We start from the raw sequence: 25,790 nt of genomic DNA on the forward strand, positions 1-25,790 counted from the left end.
CCCCTTCCCCCCCCGCCCCTCTCTTTGCGTCCACCACCATGAACAGTCTCCACCTGCAGCAGCTGCTTGTTTTCGGCAGGTGATTGGACGGAAACATCAGCAGGAGCTGCAGCAGCAGCAGCGGAGCAGCTGGTAAGAGAGCAAACAACCAGCATCAGGTCAGGACAGGGCTGCTGAGGCTTTAGATTCAGATTCAGAAAGTTGTTTTTTTTTATTGGAAACAATCTGAGGTGCTCATGTTCACCACATAGAGCCCGACCACACAGAGTCTGTCTAGAGAGTATAGTCTGGTGTCATGCTGTCGTCAAATCCTTCAAATGTTTAATATATGCCTGGCAATTTTAATTTGTTTTATTAAGAAAAAAAGACATTCAAATTCAATATTTCTGATGAAAGCGTTCTCAGCACTAGACTTGAATGACTGTTGATCTTGTTTGGCCTTCAGTGTTTGCCTACTCTGGAGGCATCAGCATTAAACAGAACTCAGATCTGGTTACGTCACCATCTGTTTCTAGACTTTCTCTTGTTTTTGTATTTTTCCTAAATACCAATTCATTGTTAGAACCTTGTTCGGTCTCTTTGTTTATAAAAGTGTCAGTCAATGGTTGACTGATGGGTGGACGGAGCTGAAATCGATACACAAGCTCAAGCAGTGCTGCAGGATTGGGTCTCAGCACGTAGCCCACATGTACATCCATGTGTCAGTGAAGGAGAAGCCTCTTTGAATAGACAGCACATCCAGATCATTGTTGTTCTTCATTTCTAAATCAGAGGACTGAAATTTACTTTTACACTGTTAGGAAGTTAACATTTGAACAATATTTTCATATATTTGTGAAATATGTTTCAGGGTCAGATGTTGAGCATCTGTTTTTGTTTTTTGTTTTTGTTTTTTGTTTTTTTGTGTTTTGCAGTACGTTTTTTTCACCTGTAGATGATTTGGTCACATTTAGAAAGGATGTATATTGTACTGTATATTTGTTTTGGTAATGTTTATCCAAATGTATCCTAAAATATAGCTAGGCTTTTGCTGTATTTTGCTAACACGTTTCCTATTAGCCAATGTATATATGCTCTTTTAGCTCAGTTCAAGGTATTGTTTTGGCTAACTCTTAGCTGTCCTTACTCGCTCACTATTGACCAAACCAGTTTTGGCTTATGTGTGTTTTCATTGTTAGTATTACTCCACTCTAACATTCCTTTAAGCTAGTACAACAAATATATCATTTTCGTTGATTGTTTGTGACTCACTAATAAACGTATTTCTTAGTTGTTTTTTTTTTGTGTAATCTGACATTAAATACAAAAAAAAACAAACAGTCAAATACTGGTTATCTTGTTTTGCTCAGAGAAGATTCAGTAGAAGATAAGTGTTTGCTCTCGTTTTTCAAAGTTACTAACTCCTTTGTCTGGTGGCTCTGCTGTTGCAGTCATGAGGAACTTTGTGTTCCTCCTGCTGGTGTTGACGGCGGGCTCCACCAGCAAGACTCGCAGCAGCTGGTGTGACCTGGGCTGCGACTGTCGAGGAGACCTCAAGTTCACCATCTGCTCCCGGGCTCTCTTCACTCAGCTGCCCGACAGGGTCCCGCCCAGCACTGAGCTCCTGGATCTGTCGGACAACCACATCTCCATCATACCTGAGCGCTCATTCAGCAAGAACCGCAAACTCCGAGTCCTCCTTCTACAGAACAACAACATCAGCGTTGTGGAAGATGGAGGCTTCTCCCACCTGGAGTTCCTTCAAAAGCTAGACCTAAGCTGGAACCAGATCTCCGTCCTGACCGAGGGCTTCACCCTCGGCCTGGCTTCCCTGCGTGAGTTGCTGCTTGCCCACAACCGCCTGACCATCCTGGACACTGTGAGCTTCCTACATCTGGATGGCCTCCAGAGGTTAAACCTGACCAGTAATGCCATTTCCATCATCCAGGTGAGGTCTTTCTCCTCCATGAGCACCTTACGGCAGCTCCACCTGGAGGACAATCAGCTGACATCCCTGAGGAGTGGTATCTTCTCAATGCTGCGCTCTCTGGAAGTCCTTAACCTGGCTGGAAACCACATCAGTGACATGGAGATGTCTGTTTTTAAGCCGCTCGTCAGCATGACTCTGCTCAACCTCGCCAACAACCAGCTCTCCACTCTGTCCTTCAAAACCTTCCAGAGCATTCACACCTACAGCACCCACGTACGGAAACCCCTGGAACTGTGACTGCGACCTTCAGAGACTTTTCAGGAAGCTCCGCAGCATCCAGAGGCTCTTCCTGGACGACTACTTCAATCTGACCTGCAGGACACCACCCGTCCTGCAGGACTACAGGCTGATGGACGTGGACACGGAGCTGTGCATTGCTGAAACAGTCACGGTGCTCATCATTACAGTCACGGTGGTGATCACAGTGCTGGCCGCCATGCTGATGGGTGAGAGGAAAAGGAAGAAGAAAAAGAAGAAGAAGCACTGGACGCAGCAGGGGGAGCTCTCAGATGAGTCAGACTACTGAGACACAACCTTTCCTTTAGGGTCTTTTTTTAAAAGTTCTATGCTCTTTTTTGTGTCTATTTTTAAATTCAGTATTGTCTCCAGGGTCTTTGTATTCGAGGTGAAATCCCACCTGGTTACCAGAAGTGTAGTTCCAAGTAACAGGTCTTTCTTAAGTCTTAATCTACATGAGAGGAGATGGGTTTCCTGGTTAGGTGATCTACACTCCTGGTTCTACCATTACCTCTTTTAAACATGTCCATTTTACCATTCTTTCCCCTCTACAGGAGCTGGATGCGACTTTCAGATGAGTCAGACTACCCTGACCCTGAGAACTGTAGTTCTGTAAGGTAGAAAGAGAATACAATGAACTGGTTAATCTTTCACAATCTTCTTTGTGTGCTTTAGTATTGCTTTAGTGTCTCTGTAATATAACAAAAAAATACATTTCATAAATACATTTTTATTTTAAGTATATTTTTATATAAAGCAGTGTTTGTGTGTTGCTAATGTCCCTTGTGTAACTATAAATAAAACAGAATAACGTGATACACGTGCGTGTATTGTGTGTGTGTTCGTGGTTGAAGACCGCACCGGGGCAGTTACAGTAGAGCCTATAGCGACCTCTGCTGGTTACAACCTGTTATACAAACTGTGTAGGAACAGCCTGAAGCTGCACTGTTTTTCCCCAGTGTAACGTATGGGTGTGGTTTGTTTACAGATGAGGAATCAATATCTCTGTCCTTTAGCTTTTCAGAAATCGTTCTACCTTAGTTTTTACTTTTTACATGGTGTGGTGTTTATATGTTAATAAATAAAAATGTATATAAATGCTGCTCTTAAATCCGAAAAGTTTTTTTATATATATTGTGCAAAAATGCAATGGTGTATATTATGTCAACTAATATACTTTTTAGCTTCTCTAAAACATTGTCCCGTACATTGATTTCAAATGTTCATTTAAAACTGATTTTGTTAAATGCGTTTAACGTTTCAGTTTTTTCTACTAAACCAGAACATTTGCAGAGCTTGTTTTATTCAATAGAATTACGCGGAGATTTCAGGTCTACACTTTCCACTCTTCACTAACAATTGACACAAGGTTTGTATAAGCTTTGACCACTTCGATGCAAATATAGAGTAAAAAAAAGGAATAGTCCATCCAGTTTGTGAGCTTTCTTAAAGCAAAATTGTTTTATTTGGTATTGGGTTGTTTTTCCTTAGAATGCTATTCTTTGTAGTATTTATAAATAGTACTATAATACGGATAGGAGAGGCCCAAGGTTAATTTTATATTCTAATGGCTGAAAAAAAACCGGTAAAACGTAGTATATAACTGCTTCTGTGTATAACTTTTTTTCTCGCAATATTGTTCATTTGACTAATAACTTTCTTTTAATGCATTGGCTTTTGTCACCAAGTCAATGACCGGAAGTGTATTTGTCCGGTGACGTACTATAAATGTAAAAGTTATTTACAGACAACGTAAAAGTGCTGTATAATAATTGTTATATGATGTTGTATTGTTTTTCTTGTATATGATACTATATTGTTATATTATATGCTTATATTACTGCGTATATTATTATATATACTGCACTTTTAGTGTGAAACATCAAACAGGAAGTAGGGTTATTGGTCGATGTCACTTTAGGGACAGGTGGGAGGTCCGGTTCAACGAGACTCTGTTGTTCCCTACCCAGAGAGCGGAGAGAGGCGGAGGAACTATTTAAATTTAAAATTTTGAATGAAAACCATGAAGGTTTTATTCTAAAGAAGGCGTTTTACGAAATACTGAAGAAACCACGAGGTTTTCCCCGTAAACAATGACCGAGGAAGGGAGGAAAATTTCAAGTGCGCTGTCAGTTTAATGGGAGCGGTGACCTGAGCAGGTGAGAAAATGACTGTACTTCTGTTAGTGTCCGATCTTTTTCCATTAGTTTTTGTCTTAATGTGAAATGCACTTCTTATTCATTAAACTGAGGTGCTTGTGTGTAATGGCAGACAGTACAACAGCAGAGAGTCATTTCCTGTCTCATCTATTTCGAATGGAAACAGCATTTAAGAAAAATTGTCTCGATTTTCCGCCTTTTAAAAAGTGACGTCAGTGTGTTTCGATTGAAGATAGCGTGCAGCTGACATCTACTTCCGCATTGGCGAACAAAGTGTTTTCAGAACGCGGTTCGCGGACCTACCGTGGCCGCTATTTATGAGCCAAGATGTTGGTCAAAATTTGGACTCTATTGACCACCAAGCCAGAATTTGACTTGTATTGTGAGCCCCACGTGTTTTTGTTTTTTGTTTTTGGACTCCTCACAACAACTTAACAACAACAATAATAATAATGATACCAATAATCTTTTTTCCATTCATCAGAAAGTGTATTCTGCAACACAAAAAAATGTTTGATCAAGAGGCTAAAAACACAGAACTGAAATCCTAAGTTAATTGAATTACTTTCCTCTACTTAATCTTCCTTTCACCGATGACATGAGCATTTTTACTGCACAATAGAAGAGTGATTTGTGAGCTTGCCTTACAAGAATATCACAAATTCAGTCTTTTGATTTTCTTGAAAAGAGTTTTAATTTTGTTCCTGTATTTGCAGGTTACTCCCACACACTTAACCTATTCAGTTTGAGGATTTGGTTAATTGTTCATTCCTAATTAAATGTGAATAGTTGTGTCATTATATGTGCTGTCCAGAATGTACCGCATGCTTGCATGAGGATGTCTGACGTCTTTTTTTCAGTGCCCCACCTATAAGGATGAAGCAACAGAAGATAAAGAGTTATCCCTATTAATTGTAAAAGAAAAGAAAAGGAGAAAATATAGACACAGGGCAGTGTCACTGCAATTAAAAGAACACCAATAGTTTGTAGTTACACATTAAAAGTGACATACAATACCCACATAAAATATCAATAGAATAACAACTAACTAGCATTAATACCAACGGCTCTTTCTAAAGCAGTAGCTCTTAGCACAACTATAATGAATATTCAATTGTACTCTTTGTACATTATACATTTCTTGTGTTTGCCTTTCTTTTTATATTGTGAATATTGAGCAGGAACATATAGTCCTGTGACAAGTACACGTCACAGATGGTTATAAAAGTTTTTTACTTAGCCACACCTATTTCTGCCCTAGCCACCCTTTTATTGAGGCTTAAGATAGATAACGAACACATACTTTTTTTTTTTCATTTTCTGCTTCTGTTTAATGTTAGCAACTAAGACGGTACTGTACAAGAACCTTTTAAGAAACCAAGACAGGCCAGTTGCCCTACTTTACTGGTTTGTAAATGTCTGGGATGACTATGAACGTCCATAGAGGATAGCAATGTTGAAATAATGTTTTTACATTGTCTTTGATATATGTCTAGATAATTGGATTAATAAGTTGTAACACTTGTTTGATTCGTGCACATATTTTGCCTTTCATTATAGATTCTTTATCAATTTAAAGAGATTTCTGAGCTCACTTTAAGTTGCCTTTTTGCATCAATGAAAATTTTTAAAATTTAAATAAAATTTAAAATGTTTCTCCTTGGGCTTAGTTTACGCTATGTTAAAACAAGCCATTAAAACATTCAGGCCTTACAGGAAAATGTATGTATTTTGAAACCTTAATAGTGTTTGTCACATTGATTAACCATGACATTTCCAGGCTAAGAATTGACTTACTGAATAATATACAGTATATAATTTTACATTTTAACTTTTGTCTTTTTTTCCCACTAGCTGAATTTCATCTTTTCCTCATATAACCTTTAGATACTTTATTTGAGTTTTTATTTCTTTTTAACATGGAAACTAAACTACTCAATATTTTTTAAAACTCAAACAATAAAAAAGCTGTTAATTTGACAGGAAAAACTTATGTAAAACTTATTGGTTGGTCAGTTTTGACAGCTGTTTAGACATTGACTGTCAGACAGCTGCTGACTGCAGTGGCTCAAACCTTATCAATGTGTTTTCCAGATATGCCAGCTGACGACAAGGTTGCCATCCTGACAGACGATGAGGAGGAGCAGAAGAGGAAGTATGTGCTGGCTGAGCCGTTTCCTACGCTGCCGGTGGAGCAGCAGGTGGAAACCACCGCCACACCTGAACCCACCACAGACACACAGGGAGAGCAGCTTCCACCTGTGCAGCCAGAGTCATTGAACTGCTGCAAGAGAATGTGTCTCCAGATAAACAGCCGCTTGCTCATCTCCAAAATATTTTACTTTTTCTTTTACGCCGCCTATGGCTCACTGCACCCTCTGTTGGCTGTGTACTACAAGCAACTTGGCATGTCGCCCAGTCGCAGTGGACTGCTTGTTGGCATTCGCTACTTCATTGAGTTCTGCAGCGCCCCCTTCTGGGGTGTAGTTGCTGACCGCTTTAAGAAGGGAAAAGTTGTTCTGCTCTTCTCTGTGCTCTGCTGGTTGTTCTTCAACTGTGGCATTGGTTTTGTCAAACCTGCATCAATGAAGTGTGTGGAAGTGAACACTGCTCCCACCACAACACTAATGCCTATCCCAACAACATTCGCTCAGAGCAATGAGACCCAAAACGGCAATGAGACCCAAGACGGCAACTCCACCGACTCAACTAACCACACCCGCAGTCGGCGAAGCTATCTACACTCCTCTGGATTTTACCAGGCCCTGGAGTTTTCTTCATATTACAGGCGTAAACGGGACACTGACACCAACACAACATCTCCTACATTTGAGCCTCCGAACACAACCACCACAGCCTCTCCTACGCCAAACCCAGACCATGAGATTGTCTACAACGAGGACCAGGTGGAGAACATCTTCCTCATCATCCTGCTCGTCATCATCATTGGTGAGTTTTTCAGCGCCCCAGCTGTTACGATTGTTGACACCGTCACTCTGCAGTACCTTGGCAAAGTTCGTGACCGCTACGGCCTGCAGAGGATGTGGGGCTCCCTGGGCTGGGGCCTGGCCATGCTGCTGGTGGGCATCTGGATCGACCACACGCACATCAAGGTTGATATGGAGGGTGAAGGCTGCAGTCTGCCTGAATACCACAACTACCTGATTGCCTTCATCGTCTTCAGTGTACTGATGTCCATGGCCTTCATCGTTGCCACACAGTTTTCCTTTGGAAATCTGGAAAGCTACCACCATGAGCTCCCAGAAGCAGTTGTGGACAGTGAACAGAGACCTCAATCCAGCCTGGACTCTGAGCAGCCTTCTACCAGCTCTGAACCGCCTCAGGAGTTCTACTTCACTGATCTTCTGAAGCTTCTGTGCAGCGTACGATACAGTGCTGTGCTGTTTGTCGCCTGGTTCATGGGTTTTGGCTATGGCTTCGTCTTCACCTTCCTCTACTGGCATTTGGAAGACCTGAAAGGCACCAACACGCTGTTTGGCATCTGCTCCATTTTAAGCCACGTCTCTGAGCTCGCCGCCTATTTCACCAGTCACAAGTTCATCGAGCTGGTTGGACATATCAGGTAAAAAAAGCAAAATTGAGCACTCACCTCAGTTACACAACTGAAATAACTAATAATGCAATACAAAATGTAAAGTCACAATACAGGCAATAGATTAGCCAACATTATACACATAGCATTCATGGATGTTCCTCATTCAGGAAGTTAAGAGGTAACAGGATGGATGTCAACAGGGGTGCTGTACAGGCATGGATGATTTAACTTATTGTGTTCTTTCTTCTGTAGCTTTCTTTATATTTAATGTGGAGGAAATTTAGTCACCACCTGCTGCAGCTCTGGGTTTCACACCACTTACTGTATTGCCCCAACTCTTGACCCAAACAGGAAATGGTTGCATCAGGAAGGGCATGTTTGCCTGGTGGAAAAAAACCCTAAACCAACTACCATGTGTTTTAGCTAAATGTGAACATTAGGTCAAATATTCCATTAGAAACAAGCACTGTGGGGTTAAATACAATCTGTATATTTAGTATAAAGTAGACTTTGTTATTTGCTGAAGCACATCACAAACGTTTGTTTTGTTAAACACACAGGGAGTTTCATTTCAAATGTGTCCGTTGTTATCAGTCGTCCGTTACGCTGCAGCAGCAGCTGCAGTTTCCAGCACCAGCGTCAGACTGTCAAAAAAGACAATGCTGTCATTGATGCTCAGTGTTTCTCTCAGAAGGAATTCATGGCCGGACCTCTCAGGCAGCAGGGACATTTGAGAGTGTGGTGTTAGGTGACAGACACACAAAACACACACCACCTCCCTGGTGAGTCCTGTAGAACCCCTGAGGCCATGTTTCAGGGACAGGTCATCTCCCACCCCTAATTTGAAATGCAAAACACAAAAAAAGTGCAGTACATTTTTTTGATCACTTCTGATTGCAATTACTTTAAACTTGTCAGTGTTTTAGGTGTTTTTTAGAAGGTGCTCCTAGTTTAAGGATTCACTGTCAGATGTTTGGTTGTAGTGGAAATCAGGTCCAGGTGCAAACTAATTTCAAACGACTTGGTTTCAGTTCAGTGTTTTGTCATTTTGCGCAAACACTGAAACTGTTGTGAAAATGTTTCCTGTGCAGTTATTTTTGAAGTGCTTGCCTCTGACGTGTGGAGCGTTATCTCCCTGTCTTTTGAGAAATAGCGCAGTCTAATCACTGTCACTGTGTTTGTCTTTGTTTTGAACAACAGAATCAGGATCACGTGAAAAACACAATGTGCTGCTGGGACCGTTGTATGCATGTTTAGCAGTAAAACTCCATAACTGTTCTGTTTAGAACTAGGTGAATATTCTGAAAATGCTCAACATTAATCATCAAGTTCTCTCACGTAAAGTAATCTTTCAAATATTTCTCAATGTAAGAAGTTGTATAACTTCACTCTAAAGGGCCAGAAAGGTTATTTTTTAGACTGAAATCAGAGAAAAATGGAATGGAATGGAATAAACTTGATTGTTATTGGGATGACATCAAACAGTGAACAGAACAAAAATCAACATTTCGCACAGTCGCTGGGTGTAGTTGTAGTTGAGGCTTCCTTGTTGCTCACCAACCTTAACGCTAAACCTGCAACTGCTATAAAACTGACCTGTTTGCCTCCACGTGGAAACGTGTGGTTTTCACTCTTCCTCTCTCTCTCTCTCTCTCTCTGCATGACGTGTAGCCTTACACTCGGCACACTTGACAGTGAACAATACCTACTGAGGCGTGGTGCAGTAAAGTGTACTTAATGTTGATTACTTTGCTTAGTTACTGTCAAAGGAGTACTTTGTTTAAAATACGTTATTTATTAGACCGCAAAGTACCACAGTAATTGTGGTATTTTTTTTGAACTTCTAAAATTTTATCCTGAGTCATGTAGTAGTGACCCAAACCACTCATGATTTGTTACAGTAGTACTAAATGGTGGTTTTGTTTACTGTATAAATGCCTGCAGATGGCGCTATAGACACAGTGAAAATGTACATTTTCCATGGGTTGAGTGCACTAGTATAACATTACTATTCAACATATTCAGTTCTGTCTAGGGGTCAACAATGTGGTACCCTAGCGTACCCTAGGCTGCCATAGAGTATGTTCTAAAAAATTAAACTTGTCAACAAGATGGTCTAAAAATGTAATCTCACTGTGTTGCTGTTGTTTTTGAGTCAGTTATACTTGCAGTTCAGTTAGGTGCAACTATACCGCGTCCCAGAACTTCAAGAAGCCGCATTATTTTGATATTATTACATTATTCAGTACTCTAGCTCTTTGTATTACTCAGTACCATGAGTTAGCTCTCTGTTTTAAAAAGTTTGCTGAGCCCTGGTCTAATCAAATTCATAAACTTCGGTGACTGACTGTCCTCTGGATAAATGTCAGGTGGTGAACATGTATTGCTCACCTTCAATGTGAAACAAGAGCTTCTCCGCTATGTGGAGCTGCACACCTTCAAAAACCAAGTACTTGCAGAATAACAACTCAAAATACAGCAATTTATCTCCACTATTGCTTTGTCTATTTTTTTTTTTCATTTAGAAAAGATATAATCCCGTTTGGATTGGCCCTTTATTTATTGAGCTCTCACATCAGCAGCACAGACAGTGTTCTTCATAGGAGCATATGTACATTTGGATGAACAAACACTGAAATCCTGTCAAGTGATGAGCCATAATCAGGTGACCCACCTGAGGGTGTGGCTTGGTTCACATTCAGGTTTGTCTGCTCTCTGTTCAGTGTCAGCTTAACTTGTTTGTCACACAACCAATAGAGGTCTAAAATAAACATGTCTGTCCTTGGGAACAAATCCACAAAAACCAAAAACAAAGGCTTTGATCTAACATTGTTGCAATTAAAAAGAAATGGAGACCGGTTTGATTTAGGTGCCTGACATGAAGCAAATATTTACATATATGTCTGGTTTTAAAGTTTTTACTCCTTCTGATCTTGCCCTCTCAGAGTGCTGTACATCGGTCTGGCTTGCAACACGGCTCGGTATTTGTACATCTCCTACTTGGAGAATGCCTGGATCGTGCTGCCAATGGAGGTCCTTCAAGGTAACGACCATTCATTTGTCCGTCAAAGCAGGCGACAGGGCAGTAATCTGCTGTTTGTTTTAGCGGGACTCTTATCAGACGGACTTCTTCCTCTGGATCGTAGGAGGCGGCCGAAGAACACTAATGAAGGAAGCTTAGGAAAGAGGGAAAAAAATGTTCATGTTCAGGATGGGAGTTAAGTAATTCAAACAGTGCAGTGAGCCAGCTTAAGTCTATTTTTAACACTGAGAAGAAAACATATTGACATTCAAATTTAACCCTCAGGCCAGAGTCTACTACACCTAAATTACCCAGCTAACACTGCAAACAAATGGATAATAAGTTATCCAACCACTAGTATATTTTTGAGAGTTTTTTTTTAGGATATTCTCAAATTCTTTTTAAGTTGAGCAAGTTTTTTTTTTAACACAAAAGTTCTGAAAATAATGGCAAAGAGTCAGGTTTAATAACCCCTGATGTTTAATGTGATTTGTCTCTCTAAAGTATTTGTTCAAAAACTTTCCTACCAGTTCCTATCTCTCCCACAAAACCCATGTGTTTGGTACCTGTGGTTCAGTCTTCAGTGGTAACACAGGTGTCCCTGGCCTTTGTATAGTCAGTGTCAGAAAACATTTAGTAATGCGGTAACGCCTCACAGAGTAAACATGTTAATCCCAATGTCAGCTGGAGTGCGAAACTGAAATATAAGTAAACACTTTACATTTTAGACATAAGTAAATAATACCATCTACTAAGTCACTGTTCAAATATGTGACAAATCAGTAGATATCAATTTAATATGTGCTTACATTCGATTTGTCAAAATCAGTTGGATCAGTTTCAGTTTAGAGTGTTTGACTTTCTTCTTCTTTCGGCCGTGCCCTTCAGCTGATCGTCTGCCACCGACCATCTCTCCTCACTAACTTTCTTTCTTCAAACTGCTCCACCTTAACTGTCCCTCTGATCTGCTCTGTTCTGTTCATCCTGGTCTCTTCATCTCTGCTCCATATCTTCCTCCAACTTAGCCTTTTGTCTGTTACACTTTGTCTTTGAACCATACGTCATAGCAGGTCTCACTACTGGCTTTGACACGTTCCATTTCAACTTCTCTGTTACTCTTTTGTCACAAATCACCTGACACTGGTCTCCATCCACTCCACTCTGACTGCGCCCTTTTCTTCACCTCTTTCATCTACAGTCCATTATTAGCTCCTCTACTCATTACTCACTTCTACCACACTCACCTTTATTCTCCCACTCTTGGCCAGCTGATATATTCTGTGTCACTACAAATCAAACCTCCACATCTCCAGGTTTGCGTCATAAAGGAAAATAAATTTACTGCCATTATATTGTGTGCAAAATCCCTTAATTTAGATGGAGGCAGAGACTACATTAAAAGTTTCTATTCCAAAAACAAACAATATTTATGAAGGCTTTGTCTTTTCTGGTGGCACATCATTATCTGACCTGCAGTTCTCCAGTTAGACATTAGGAGAATGTTTCAGGGGAAACTGGTTACAACTGGTTAATGCCTTAGAAGATTTGTTTGCAAAACATTTGTTTTTCCAACTGTGACACGTTTCTTATCCACACATCCCTCAGGCATCACCCACGCGTCTGTTTGGGCTGCATGCATCTCCTTCCTCAGTGCTGCAGTGCCCCCAGCACTGAGGACGTCAGCACAGGGAATCCTCCAGGGCCTTCACCTTGGTCTGGGCCGAGGTTGTGGGGCTATGGTGGGAGGAGTCTTCGTCAATTTCTTTGGTAGGATACGTTATAAACCACGTTATAAACCAGCCACTGTCACACTGATACGGCTGGTGTTTCAGAGATAATATTTAACACCGTCTTTATGTTGCTCTGCAGGTGTGGCAGAGACCTTCAGAGGAATAGGAATGGCTTCTCTTGTCATCCTCCTCATCTTCGCCTTTATCCAGTTTTTGACCACAGAGACAGAAGAAAAAGGTTACAAAAATCTATTTAATTTTCCACAACTAACATTTAAATTGACAACTTCAATAATCAGTCGTGACATATTTGTCCCTATTTACGGCATGTCATACAAAGTTCAGTTGAGTATTTGGGCCTAGCTACAGGATTGGACCAGCTATAGTTGTTTCCTTTGATGGTCGTTCTGGAAATTTAAAATTAAGCCCTTAATCCCTATTTATGGATGGAGAGAACTCCTTTTTTCCTCACTTTTTAAAAAAAATTAAAAAACAAAAAAAAAATCTGGACGAACGTAAACCACCAGGGGGCAGCAGCCGGTCTGAATACAAAAAGGCCACATTCATTCATTTAATTTATTTATTCAGTCTTTTTGGGGGGTTTTCTTCACAGAGGACCAAATGTTAGCAGAAAACATCCCAGTGCCGTCCAGCCCCGTCCCCATCGCTACCATCGACCTGGTACCAGGCCCAACAGCAGCTGGTAGCCTAGCCCCAAACCTCCAGGCAGGAGCTCCACCCTTCAGGAAGACTAAGCACCAGGAGGATCAGGAGGATTCCACCCAGCCTGCCTGGATGCTCTCTGGCTCCCCCTGGGTCACTTTCGCCTTTGCCATCTGCCAAATCAAAGAGATGATGAAGCTGTTGAAATCAAGCAGACCACAGGAGACTCGCCCCCTACAGGTGAACGAAGATGACTGTAGCAATTGAAGTGTTTTTTTGTTTTTTTAAAAACACTTTCAAAGAAATTTTGAGCTCTTCTTCCTAATTTTTTCATAATTTATTTAAATTAAATGAAAGTTAAATGTTGACAGAAGTTCTTCTCTGGATATTTCTGTCACAGAAAAATACCACAAAAAAAAAAAAAAACTAATTTAAAATTAAATTACCTTTGGTCCCAGATCTTTAAACATGCACTGTGTACGAATAAGGTAGAAATACATTTGTATGAATTTTTTACAAACGCCATCTCCAGGAAAGTTGATACAATTGTCCATACAAAGAAACTATTAATCAATTATCTAGTAGACTAGAATATGTTTAGTGGACTTGCCTGCCTGCAGTCCAGATTAAAAAGGTCAATCAGACAACGGTGGCCCTGACAATTGAACAGCTCAAGTCATTCATGTGATATAGATTGGCAAAAGAAACCATCAACCTACAAAAACTGTAAGAAGATCGCAAATAAATAAATGTGTTTGCCCAAAGTTTTACATATGTTTCTGTAATTGATATTTACAATTAGTTTACAGACAACAATTTTTTTTGTTCTTTTGTCTGATGAATAAAAATGTTTATTATTATTATATTACAAAATACAGATTTTTATCATGTCAACACTAGTTGTATCAACTTTTCTGAAAGTGGTGACAGTAGTAGAAGGAGTTGTAGTAGTAGTAGTTGAAGTAGTAGTAGTTGCTAAATCCTATACAGTGTTCATTTACCCCTGACACTTCAGGCTCTTGTTGCCTCTGGTGTATTGTCTGGACGCCTAGGGTCGCTGACGTAACAACAGCAGCAGCAGCAGCAGCTGTTGTCAGAGGCTGATTATTGATACAGTCATGTCTTTGGAGTCCGTCTGCTGAGTGTCATGACTGAGGCAAATGCATCATCTTTTTATTTTATTAATAACCCAATTCTTCTGGTGCTTTCTCTTTTTATCCATCTGCCCACACACACACACACACACACACACACACACACTGAAGAGAGGTGAGACGTCTTTTTGCGCAAAAGGTAGATGGAAAACTACCATGTGTGTTCTGCAGGGGGCCGTCCGGGGCTTCCTGTCTGCATGTGCGTGTGGTATGTGGGCGTGTAAGTGCATGTGAACGTCCGTGCCTTTGTGAGAAAACTCCCACACCTTCAGCTATGACGTCTTGTCAGGTGCATGCACGCATGGACGGATGGTGACGTCAGTCCCCTCCCTCCCCGCTCCCTGACTCCACCCTTACGTGACGATGATGATTATTCACTTTTAAACAATAAAACAGGAATCTGAGAATGTGGCCTTCAAGCAAACGTCTGGATCTTGTAAACCGATTTGACACGGTGCTGATAAAACCTCTCTCGTCACCTCTGCTGTTTCTAAGCAGAGCAGTGATTAGCAGTGATTGTCTCATTTTCACCTCCTGTGCACATGCTTCAGCTAATCACTAATATGCTTAGTGTTACTGATCCAGGTAAGGATGGCGAAGCGCTGCACCTCTGTGCTGATAAAGTCAGAACAGCTGCAGACATGCACCTCGTCATGGCACTGCTCCTGTGTCTGTGTGCTTTTTCCTTGTTCAGAAAAATCGATCTCTGTCATGTCAAACAGACCAGGTAAAAACAACAACACCGTGACACAGTCATTAAAAGTGCCACACTACACCTGAGCCAGTTGAAGCTACGATGACATATATACACCTTACGCGTGTGATGTTAATCTTTGTGATTGTAAATGTTGATTTTCCCAAAAGAAAGGGAAAATCTCCATTTAAATTTTGGAATCATTTATCATTTATGGCTCTGTGAAAATTGGGTGGAGATGTTTGGGTTTTTTTATATCAGTTGGATGTGTTGCATGAGTGAGTTGTTTGTTTGAGAGCTTCTGTTTTTGACCTGTTGTTTTTGCTCCAAATGCCTTTCTGCTGTCACTGTCTGTGCTCTGGTGACTTTGAGTCCCCATCATTCTGTTCCACTGAATTCCACATCCGAGTATGTGTTCAGTGTAAAGCTCGTGGCACGTTGACTCAGAGATTATAATATTTCAGCCAACTGTCAAATATGAGAGGAATTTTCTAATATTAAAAAGTCAAGTAGTAGTAGTAGTAACAAAATGATGTTTACCAAATATTAATTAAACAAATTGATTTTTTTTTAGTTAATTGCCAACGGACAAAAACTTTTATAAAAAAACAAAGGGTGTTCATTAAACAACGGCCACAGAATATAAATTTGTACATCAGTTAAATTTCAATGTAAACATTCCTTTAGCAATTCATTTTTTTATGATTCTCCTGAAGTTTCCTTTTTGCCACACAGTAACAGTCTGTATGTGTTTGTTTCTTATTTGTTTGTGGGGGTTTTTTGCACAATAATTCCCTGTCAGCGAGACTCACTTGTTTCTCTCTCTTTGTCTCCAGATACTTAGCGATAAGGCGTCGACCATTAGTGAAACAGGGATGTCAAATTCAGGTGACACCGACAACACAGATCCAGCACCAGTTACCTCACAACCACCCACACAGCCAGACACCACCCAAACCAACACCTCCCAAACCGATGAAGAGCAAACACACCCACCCACAGACAGCGAGGAGCCGTCAGAAGGAGCGGGTGTTGTGGCAGAGAACACAGACTGACGTTAGCTTTAGAAACTGTTTCTGTTAGCCCTTCAAAACTGAAGCCAAGGTTCAGTGTTATGACCCTTTAACACACTGATGCATATTTAACTTCATCGCAAAAGGAGGCAGGAGTCCCTGAACGAGTGGGGAAATATAAAAAATAAAAAACACATATATGTATATTAGCTTTTAACTGGGTTGTTTCTGTGGGAACTTTTTTGAGTATTTAAAATTATTATAATTGTTGTTTTTTTGTAGCATCATGTCCTTTCAGGGGGTAAACAAATCCAACCCTCGGCGACGTGCACTATGTTCCCCGTGACGTTTGTCAGCCGTGGATGAGAAGGAAGGAAAACTCCTCATGTGCCTTTTTAAGTTATTTTTCAGTTTATTTATTGGAATTAGTAAAGGAACTCTGACAGAGTGGATAATTCTTTGTTTTGTACCAGGCGTAGGACGTTTTAATCGTTGAATTCAGCTATTGCAGAGCACAAAATGAGCGTCACCTTCATTTGCATCGGTGGATCAAGGTTTTAACTTAAACACGTTGTAATGGAGAGGTTCCCAACGTGACCAGGTTGACACAGTGTTGACAGTTTGAATGAAGTATAGAGTGTTGTTATGAATCATTAGCTCCTCTCTAACCTCTAACTGCTCCTGATCACAGCTAACCCCGCTAACCTGGTGAGTTAAAGTAACAGCCACAAAAAGATAAGAAGTCCTTTTCAAAATTCAAAAGAGAGAGAGCGATGCATTCAGTGTCCCCGGATGGAGCCAAACCTCACACAGCTTAACAAATTACAGTTCATTCAAATACAAATACAAATGGGACAAAGCTTTATCTATTACAGGTGTTTTAGGCTGATCCCAGACTCATGAAGTAACAAGTTCACACTGTTGTTGAGGTGAAGTAAAAAGATAAGATTTAGTAAGAAAATGTCGGTTTCATTCCCTCTGAGGTAACTGGCTCACCTGAGCCGCACAAAATATTTAAAAGAAATAAAATAAATACACTGCTGTGCAAATATCCTAGGCTTATATAGAAGTACAGGTGGTGTATTGTGTGTTTGCCTGCTGCTAAAACTGTGGACATTTCTTAGCTGATTGACACAATCTTACATTATTCTCTACCTGCAGGAGACCTTAAAGTTGTGGCTCAACCTGTGGCTCTTTGCTGCACTCTTGGTCTTGTCACACAGTGTGACATGAACCTGTCTTCAACCAACTCAGTTTTATTGTTCCTCACGCTGATGATTCATTTTTTGCCAATAACAACATTAGGAAAAATCCAACTAAAAAGATGTCCATTAATTATACTCCTGACCATGATCTTATATATTCTTTCTGCTCCTTTGCTTTTTGTACCAACCTTTGGATGGATTTAAAACAACAAATAACACAGTTTCTATTATTATACACATTTGGTGGAAACATCCGGAAACTCTGTGGATAAACTCTTTAAACTGATACAGGTGGAGGCATTGTTACCTCACACCATTTTCTTCACCACTGCCTGCAAACCTTTGCACAGTGCTGTAGTCTCATGATGAGACATTGTGAAACTGATTGATTGTTCCACTCTTGTCTAACTTTAAAATGTTTGCCAGCACTCGTGCAGTAATTGCAGCCTTGAAGAGAGGCCACACACCCGTACTGTCAAAGAAACCTGCACTGCTACATTTGACTTTGTTCGTCTCATTAAGCAGATGCCTGGAGACAATAGACTCTGTGTAGGAAATGGGTGAAACAACAGAGGGGGAAAGTTCTGTCCACAGGTGAGGACACTGTCGTCACGTTTCACTGAGGAATAATAAATACTAAGAAGGAGAATAAATGTTGTGCAGCACAAATGTACATCGCCACCTTGTACGGTAGAAATATATATATAACGCTTTAGCGAAAACCTGCTTCTAATAAGTGAATCATTTTGTGTGCCTCGTATTTCAGTGTTTAACCATATTTCTCCTTGGTGCTGGGTTTGGGAACCTCTGTCATTTTTCAAAAATGAATAAAACAGTGTTGTACAGAAGCTAAAAAAAACCCCCAAAACTAGTTCATGTTTCCAACAGAGTTACACATTCCCACGTATTTACTGTATGTCCCTGATGAGCACTCAGAGAGGCTGCAGGTGAAGAAGTGCCTCGTCTGGACCAAATAAAAGCATTTTCGTCTTTCACTTTTGTCTACACCTCATTTTTACAAGCAGTAGAATTGTTAAAGTAACAGATTTGCTCGTCCTGAGGGGATTTTAAATAAACTGCCAAAAGCAAACACATTAAATCGGCAGTCTCTCACTCCCTCCCAGGACACTGGGTTTTAGGAATCATTCATGACTGAAGGAACTGTTTTATTTGAATTAAAATATAATAAATATATCAAACACCAAATTTGTACTGTCCTAAATATAACCATTTTTTATCAAAGAAGTGCTGTTTGCCATTTTTTAAACTCTCAGGTAACTCTTTTTTCTTTTTAGCCTAGCTTTCACCTGGTGTTTCTAACTTTTTCCAACAGCTGTCTGTTTACTTTTGTCTGCCTTTTTTGTTGTATTTATTTTGGTGATTATAAGGCTATATGCTGCCAATTTGTATTGTTTTAATGGTCAAAATGTCAATTTTGGTTTTGGTTTTTATAGGCTAATTGCTAAGCTAACCATGATTGATGTTTCCTCGAAATCTTAGCTAATCGTTTAGCTAATCTTAACCAATTCGTTTCCGAACGTTGCGATGTACAGTGTGTGCTAACTGTGTTTCAACTATTTGTGCTTTCAACAACCTGCAGCTCCTATATCATTTTGTCAAAGTTACAGTATTATTATATATTATACGATATATAGTATGATATATATTATATTGTCTATTGTTGTTGTGGTGTTTGATCAAATGTGTAAAGAGAAAGGCAAAAATGTTGATTTTTTTTTTCATCCTTCCTTGTTACTGCTGATGGTTTGACGAATATGCTGTAGTAAAAAAGCAGCCACTTGATGGCAGTAGCGTTACGAGAATGTTACGAGTGACCAAGACTGGTGTTGGTGTTCAGTGGGACTGTGTGTGAGCGTGTGATGTGAGACAGAGTGGAAGGTTATTGAGGTCATGGTTTGCCTGCTACTGATGGGTGTGTGTGTGGGAGGACAGTAATACGGTTCCTTTATAAAAGTGGTCTTGTGCTGTTGTAAAATATAAATAAATGAAAAATTAAGAGGATAAAATCAGAAAGGTCTGGGAACATTGTGCCAGCCTCAACGTCTCCTCTCCTTTTAATGGCTGCAGACACTGTTTTTGTCTTTGCTAATCTTCAATAATAAGCTTTGTTCTGGTGCCACAACAGGGATTTGACAGAAAAGGCAAAGTCGGAATGTTTTATTCTCTAATATGTCTTGGAAAATATGAGGAGAATGACTACAACACTGACTCACAGTTATGTCTGTCGAGGAGAACAAAGATCGGAGCACGATCATTTTCTTCATCGCTGGTTACAGACGTTTGCTTGTCGATGTTACTAGGACGTTTGTTTCTTTGTCGATGATTGTGTTCATGTCACGTCTGGTATTGCTCAAGTCAACTTAGATATAAGTGTCACTTTTTTTTTTAAAAAAAGGAGTCAATCCAACAATTGTTACAGTCTGATTACAGTATGATCCAGGACAAGTCTTCACAGAATGAATTTACATGTTGGTGATTTTGGATCTGCTCCTTCTTTCAGGGGAATTTGATCTGATTTGATGATCTTATGGTCTGGTGTTTGTTGGAGAGATGTTGGAGAATCAAACGACACATTATATGAAGATGCTGATTGGCTGAGACCTTTCTGTCTCTTCATGACACACTCCTTCATTGTCAGCCTTATGTGTCCCTGTCAATCTCTTTGCTAAATATTGTTCTACGTCTCATTGTCTTCTTTATATACTGTATGTCGTGGGTCAAACTCCCCTGATGGTTTGGAACCCTCCTAGTGTCTGGTTATATTTTCCAAGGTTGAAGCTAATAGCACTGCATGATATGTTTGAGGGGTCAGTATGTCTGAGCTGCTGGCCCAAGTTTCCTTGGTTAACTCCTTGGTCTATTATTTTCAGCTCTGCTTGTTTTCTTGAGCTGGCTCGTGCTACTGCGTAGCTGAAATCCCAGTTCATCAAACTAATTAATAAATCTGTTCCTGAACGAGGTGCTGTCACAGTGTTAGATCACATAGTGATTTGGCAGAGTTTTAAAGAGGATCCCCTGGGATGCAGAGCAGGCAGAAATTCTACCACTGCACCACTCTAACCTAAGTACCAGAAATATTGCAGTATTTACACTGGCAAGTCGGTTCCATCTATTTACTGCAGTCCACCAGAAAGTTGGTTTTAGTTACTGCTGGTTTTCTTCCCCACTCTTGCTGCTGTTGCTGACGGTGCTGTGGTTTAAAGATGACCTTGCTTTGTTAAATATTGTTAGTTGGAATACTGTTAACAGCAAAAGCTAGTGTGTGGGATTTATTGCATTTCTTTGGAGTCGAAACCCGAACAAGTGTTCATTAAATCTTACAACTTTAATTGTGTTCTGTTGGAGGCAACATTATAATATTTTTTATTTGCTTGAAAAAAGAGACATTTGTTGTCTTCTGCTGCTGCAGCACACAGTAATCTTACAATAGCTGCTGTTGGATTTGATCACAAAGTCATTATTTATTTGGTTAAATAACATCATTCACTAAAATCATCTTCATTTGCACCATATGGATTTGTTTATTTGTGTATTCCACCAGATGGGTTTTATTTGTTGAGTTGATATCATGATAGAATCCAATAGACAAAATAGTTGATTGATCACACCCTCAGTCTCAGCTGCTTGGTGAATCACATCAACGCCATGGGACAATATCAAACAAGTTCAAATACTTTAATTTCCACTGACGATTGTTTCATATTACATCTTAGTCAAATTTCAATAGAAAAAAACCCCTCACTGATTTCCAATCAGTCAATAGGCGATACCCTGGGGTGTTCCTCAGGGTATCGCCCTCGGGCTCCTTACATTCTAAATAGAAAGGGCTAAGTCGACACTGACACAGTTCAAACTGTGACAAGAAACTAATCTGCGACAGAAGAGTTCCTGCTTTATTTAGAAAGATATAAAGAATCCCAACCACTCAAGTCGAAAACTCCACAAAACGTAGATGTTCCGTCCATAGATTGTTAGAAAACTCCTGGACAGGCCTGTTTTAATGCTGTTCAAACTACTTTTGCAATGCAATGTAATGCAAACTTTATCAAAAATAAATCTGGTCTAAGTGACGTCTGGTCTGAGTGTGGCTCAGGCTAGCCAACGACTACACTTTGACTAATTCCATGTCGGCTCCTCAATAAACAACCACACTCAAGGAATGTCTCCTGTTGCGCCGTATACCTTTATATTTCACAGTGTGCCGCCACAGTGATGTGTTTTAAAATATCCTAAGCACATTACAAGCGTGTTGTGTGCGGCATTATGTTCTTGTAATCACATTTGGAATGTGACATGCATCATTATCAAGGGAGCAAATTAACATTTCCATCCAAAGGCCACAATGGTTGATGCCTTCCAATGGTTGAATCCTTCATAGTCGCTGCAGCCAAGAGTGGAGCCGAGCCATCACAGCACAGAGGGAAGCCTCTGATGGCTTTCTTACATCTTGCTAATTTTCTTCTTCAGACATAGATGCACAATATATCTGACTATTTTTCTATTTTAAACTGATTAATTTCAAGCAATCATGGCTGGTGAGTAACAGAGATTTAGAATGCGAACAGTAAAATAATTCACAGTACATTAGTGTGACTTTGTTTAAAACCACTGAATAACAAATTTGAATGTAGCATCAAACTATAACTTCCATTCTGTCATATGTAATCTGGTGCAAAAATATATACTGTATATAAACAATGGAACCAAACACAATGACAGCCAAAAGAAAAAACATATTTAATGTCATTTTTGAACGCAGCATTAGAAAACATTGGAGAGCTTTTAAACATGAACAGAAGAGTTCCAACAAGAACAAACCAGTTCTAGAAAAACAACCAGGACCTCAGGCTCAACATCTGGCAGCTTTTGGTAAAAATCAAGACGTCTGTCAAGAAACCAGCTGGGCAGCAGCAGCTTTTAAAAAACCAGGATCTGACAAGGTCTCAACAAAAAACAAGAAGTCAAGAAGAAGATATCAAAGCTGTTTCCAGCAGCTCTACAAAACATCCAATAAGAACCAGGAATTGCATTTGATTTCCTTCAAATCATTCTGGAAAAGCAGGAAGAACTTCCATGAATATCTGTAGGATTTAATAAAAGTCACGAGGACGTCTATCAAGACCACGGCTCAGTGACTGGCAGCACAAAAAGATGTGGAGACGGCAAGAGACAAAGTGCAGTGAGAACCTGGCTCAGTATCTGGCAGTTCTAACAAGAGTCTGGCCGGGCCAGGCAGTGTGTGTAATTCCTTCCAAACTGGTCCACGAAACCAGCAGTAAGATCCAGTTAAAGAACCTGGTGGGTTCAGAAGAAGCCCAGCCAGAGCCTGGCCCGGTGCCTGACACGTCCCCTGAAAGTTTTCCCAAAAGTCTTAACTATTCTGACATTTCGTAACATGTAGAGGCGACGTCCAGTAAGAACCTGGCTCAGTTTCTGGCAGCTTTACAGAACATCCAACACGGAGCAGGCACAGTATTTGGCAGCCTCAGAAATTCAATTCTAATGATCCGTGTAGACAAACTCAAACAGTACCTGGTACCAGTTGTGGTTCCAGTCTGTGTGAGTACCAATGCTCACACATTTCTGATGTAGCTTTTTTTTTCATCTTACATAATGTAAAAATGTACCTTGTGAGTTTCACTGACATCAATAATGAGGCAAAGCTCTGATTTGTTTACGTCTGTAAATGACTCAGACACACATGTACAGAGCAGACTGAGCTCACAGCTTCAATAAGAATCTATAGGAGCGGGAAGTCTGAGCTCAGAGCTGTACTGTTATGATGCTGCTAACGATGGTTGGTGATGATGATAACACTGAGATGTGAAGACACAAGTGATGTTTCACTACGTCTACTAATTGCGACAGAATACCCGACAGTCTACAGACGCTCCGACAGCCCTGACCTTTACCACTGTCTCATCATGGACGAGAACAGAGTGTTTCAGCTCACACTGCTGCTGTCAGTAGAATTAGTATTTAAATGCTGCGACTGTGCTTTCTCACACACACACACACCTGCAGGTTTGTTTATGACTAGTCTATGAAGTATTTTTAATATTTTAACCCATGTGTCAGCATTTGAGCCGGTGTGCTGCCCCCTCACGGGGTGAGCTCGTCTGAGAGGAAAATCTGAACGTTTTGTTTTGAGTTTTTTATTTTGGCCTTAATCCTTCAAACAAAGACATTTGAACAGCAGTTTTATAGGAGACACAGGAGACAGTGTTTGTAATGAAGTTGACGTTTGAAGAGTTTGAATGTAAAGATGTCCAGGTTTGAACATTAGTCCTATTTACAAAAGGGGGCGCTGTGGAAAAGAACTTGGTGACTACTGGGTTACTTCAAATCATCTTTTTTTACGATTTGGGACAGATCTAGATATTTAGCTATTGTTTGGTGATTATTTAATATTTTGTTTTTTTATTAAGTATTTATGTATTCATTCTTGACAAAATTCCTGTGCTAACATTTGATTTTTCTTTGCTAACTTCTTAGGTCAACCTTGAACCTTTTCTCAGCTGTTTTATTTTCTTCATATCTTCAAACTAGTTACAGATGGTCCAGACAGATGGTCCCTGTCAGTCATTTACCATCTAGTACGATGTCTCTTTGTTGATTTAGCCCAACACTTTTTCCTGAGAACTAAGAACTTTTCTCCTTCCTCCTCCTCCTGCTGTAAGTCAAGCAGGACAACAGGGAGACTTTTTGTCCTTGCTGGGATCAATCGCTCCATAGATGACGCCCACTCAGCCAGGCCTCTCTGTGGGCGGCCGGCAGCCCAGTAAGCCTGATCTGGCCCCGCCTGGGCCCTCCTCCAGCCCCCGCAGCCTGCAGGGCCCTGCACAACAGGAGAGCTGCACTTTAGCAGAGACTACAGTGAAGTTGAAAGTCACCAAAGGAGAAGTCAGTCCGGCCTCACTGAGACTGGAAAAACATTCCCTCTCAGCAGGAGGTCAAGGAGAGTGAGTGAGGGGATGACTGGTCAGATTAATCATTTCTTATTAAATAATTGGTGTCACTGATGTGGACACTGTTGATTTTCTCATCTTGATTGTGTGTAAAAGATGAACGGTGAGATCACACAGTTGGTCCAGCTGAACATGCTCACAATATGATCGCATGTGCTATGCAACACAAGTAGATTCTTCATTTCAAAATAACTTGACAGCTTATTTTTGACTTTTATTGTTAGCATTTAGCCTCGAAATCTCAGTTTACAGGCTAAAAACATTATATGTAAATGTTTATTTTCTTGTATTTTTAAAAGCATTTTATTTTTCTTATATATTTTTTTCCCAGATTTTCTCTAAACATCTTAATTTAATGTCTGTCTTTTTAGCTCATATTTACTCTTTTAAATCCATGCTTTTACCCTTTTTGACAACATTAACTGATTAGTTGATTGATTTTATTTTCTTTCTTCAAATTAACATTTAAGCTATGTCTTTTTTTACGTTTGCCCTACTATGGTGTAGTGTTTATCACTCCTGGGATAAATAAGGGACACATTTTTTTATTATTATTTAGGGTTCAAAAACCCAGATTTTGGCTAACGTTTTCCATTTTTTTTAACTGAAATGAATCTGTTAGGTTTCTTGTAGTAATTTTGTGTCTACCTTTAAGTCAGCACTAATCTAATATCAATGAATGAGATTTTTCTGCTTATTGTTTTAAGTTTGTTTCTTGGTATTCACCCTGAATCTTTGGTTTCACGACAGCAGATGAAACTTTTCTTATTTCTAATGTTTCATTTTCCAGATTCCTCAGTCCACCAAACCAAACCTGAGCATCACAGTCCCCAGAGGACCCTGCTCTGTTGGCTCAGTGATCTGTACTACGTCAGGTGAGCGCTGCCGTTCTTACTCTCACACTGTCCTCCTCCACCTGGTGTATTTGTTTACTCCACTCTTGTTGTGCTAACTTTTAGCTACGGTACCTTATTAGCTGTGTGTTGGTCATGTTGAGCCCTATTTATGTGACTGTTTTTACTGTTACCTTTTACATTTTGTAGCTTTTGGTTATTTTTGATCTACAAATCTGTTAGCTGTTAGCCAATTTCACCAACATCTGTTAAATAACACAGAGGGAAATTTAAGTTCGGTCCTAATGGTTCTGTGGTAGAGTTTAATCTAGTTAGAGTAAACCTGAGATTAGTCACTGGAGGTAATGTTTGTGTCCAACTCAATGAAGACATTTTTGTTGAGTCTGAGGAGAGACCCAGGGACGAGTCCAAGTTACTGAACACAAGTCAACAGTTTGGAGTTTTGTGTTCAGGTTTTACACGATCGTTTCAGTTTAGTCTCCGAGGACAAAGTTCACATTGAGTCTCCAGGGTCTCAAGTCCATGTCCAAGTCAGGGCCTTGACC

General features: G+C 40.1%; 2 protein-coding genes across 4 annotated transcripts; both read left to right on the forward strand.

Moving 5' to 3' along the window:
- Positions 1 to 1,388: 1,388 nt before the first annotated feature.
- On the forward strand, positions 1,389 to 3,555 carry LOC103389548 (reticulon-4 receptor-like 2). Its single transcript, XM_025062374.1, is given in 2 exon segments — positions 1,389 to 2,184; positions 2,186 to 3,555. Coding segments are annotated over 2 exon segments (1,062 nt in total). The 5' UTR covers positions 1,389 to 1,432; the 3' UTR covers positions 2,496 to 3,555.
- Positions 3,556 to 4,079: 524 nt separating this feature from the next.
- On the forward strand, positions 4,080 to 18,397 carry LOC103389521 (major facilitator superfamily domain-containing protein 6). 3 transcript variants are annotated; one of them, XM_008324961.3, is made up of 8 exons: positions 4,080 to 4,365; positions 6,460 to 7,948; positions 10,867 to 10,964; positions 12,549 to 12,710; positions 12,813 to 12,911; positions 13,287 to 13,576; positions 14,602 to 14,629; positions 16,021 to 16,152. In XM_008324961.3, the coding sequence occupies exons 2-8, from the start codon at positions 6,462 to 6,464 to the stop codon at positions 16,026 to 16,028; spliced, it is 2,172 nt and encodes a 723-aa protein (XP_008323183.1). In that variant the 5' UTR covers positions 4,080 to 4,365; positions 6,460 to 6,461; the 3' UTR covers positions 16,029 to 16,152. The 3 variants fall into 3 exon arrangements, with proteins under 3 accessions (XP_008323183.1, XP_016894419.1, XP_008323182.1); XM_017038930.2 differs by having other exon boundaries at positions 14,602 to 14,605; XM_008324960.3 differs by lacking the exon at positions 14,602 to 14,629 and having other exon boundaries at positions 4,081 to 4,365; positions 16,021 to 18,397.
- Positions 18,398 to 25,790: the final 7,393 nt, after the last annotated feature.

Source organism: Cynoglossus semilaevis, chromosome 14, assembly GCF_000523025.1.
Source record: "Cynoglossus semilaevis isolate Cse_v1.0 chromosome 14, Cse_v1.0, whole genome shotgun sequence".
NCBI lineage: Eukaryota > Metazoa > Chordata > Actinopteri > Pleuronectiformes > Cynoglossidae > Cynoglossus > Cynoglossus semilaevis.

Excerpts from the sequence above, each read along its gene's own strand:
- LOC103389521 (XM_008324960.3), top strand. The coding sequence starts at position 6,462 with ATGCCAGCTGACGACAAGGTTGCCATCCTGACAGACGATGAGGAGGAG. Across the intron at positions 12,912-13,286 it reads CACAGAGACAGAAGAAAAAG|AGGACCAAATGTTAGCAGAA; the intron begins GTTACAAAAATC and ends TTTTCTTCACAG. Across the intron at positions 13,577-16,020 it reads AGGAGACTCGCCCCCTACAG|ATACTTAGCGATAAGGCGTC; the intron begins GTGAACGAAGAT and ends CTTTGTCTCCAG.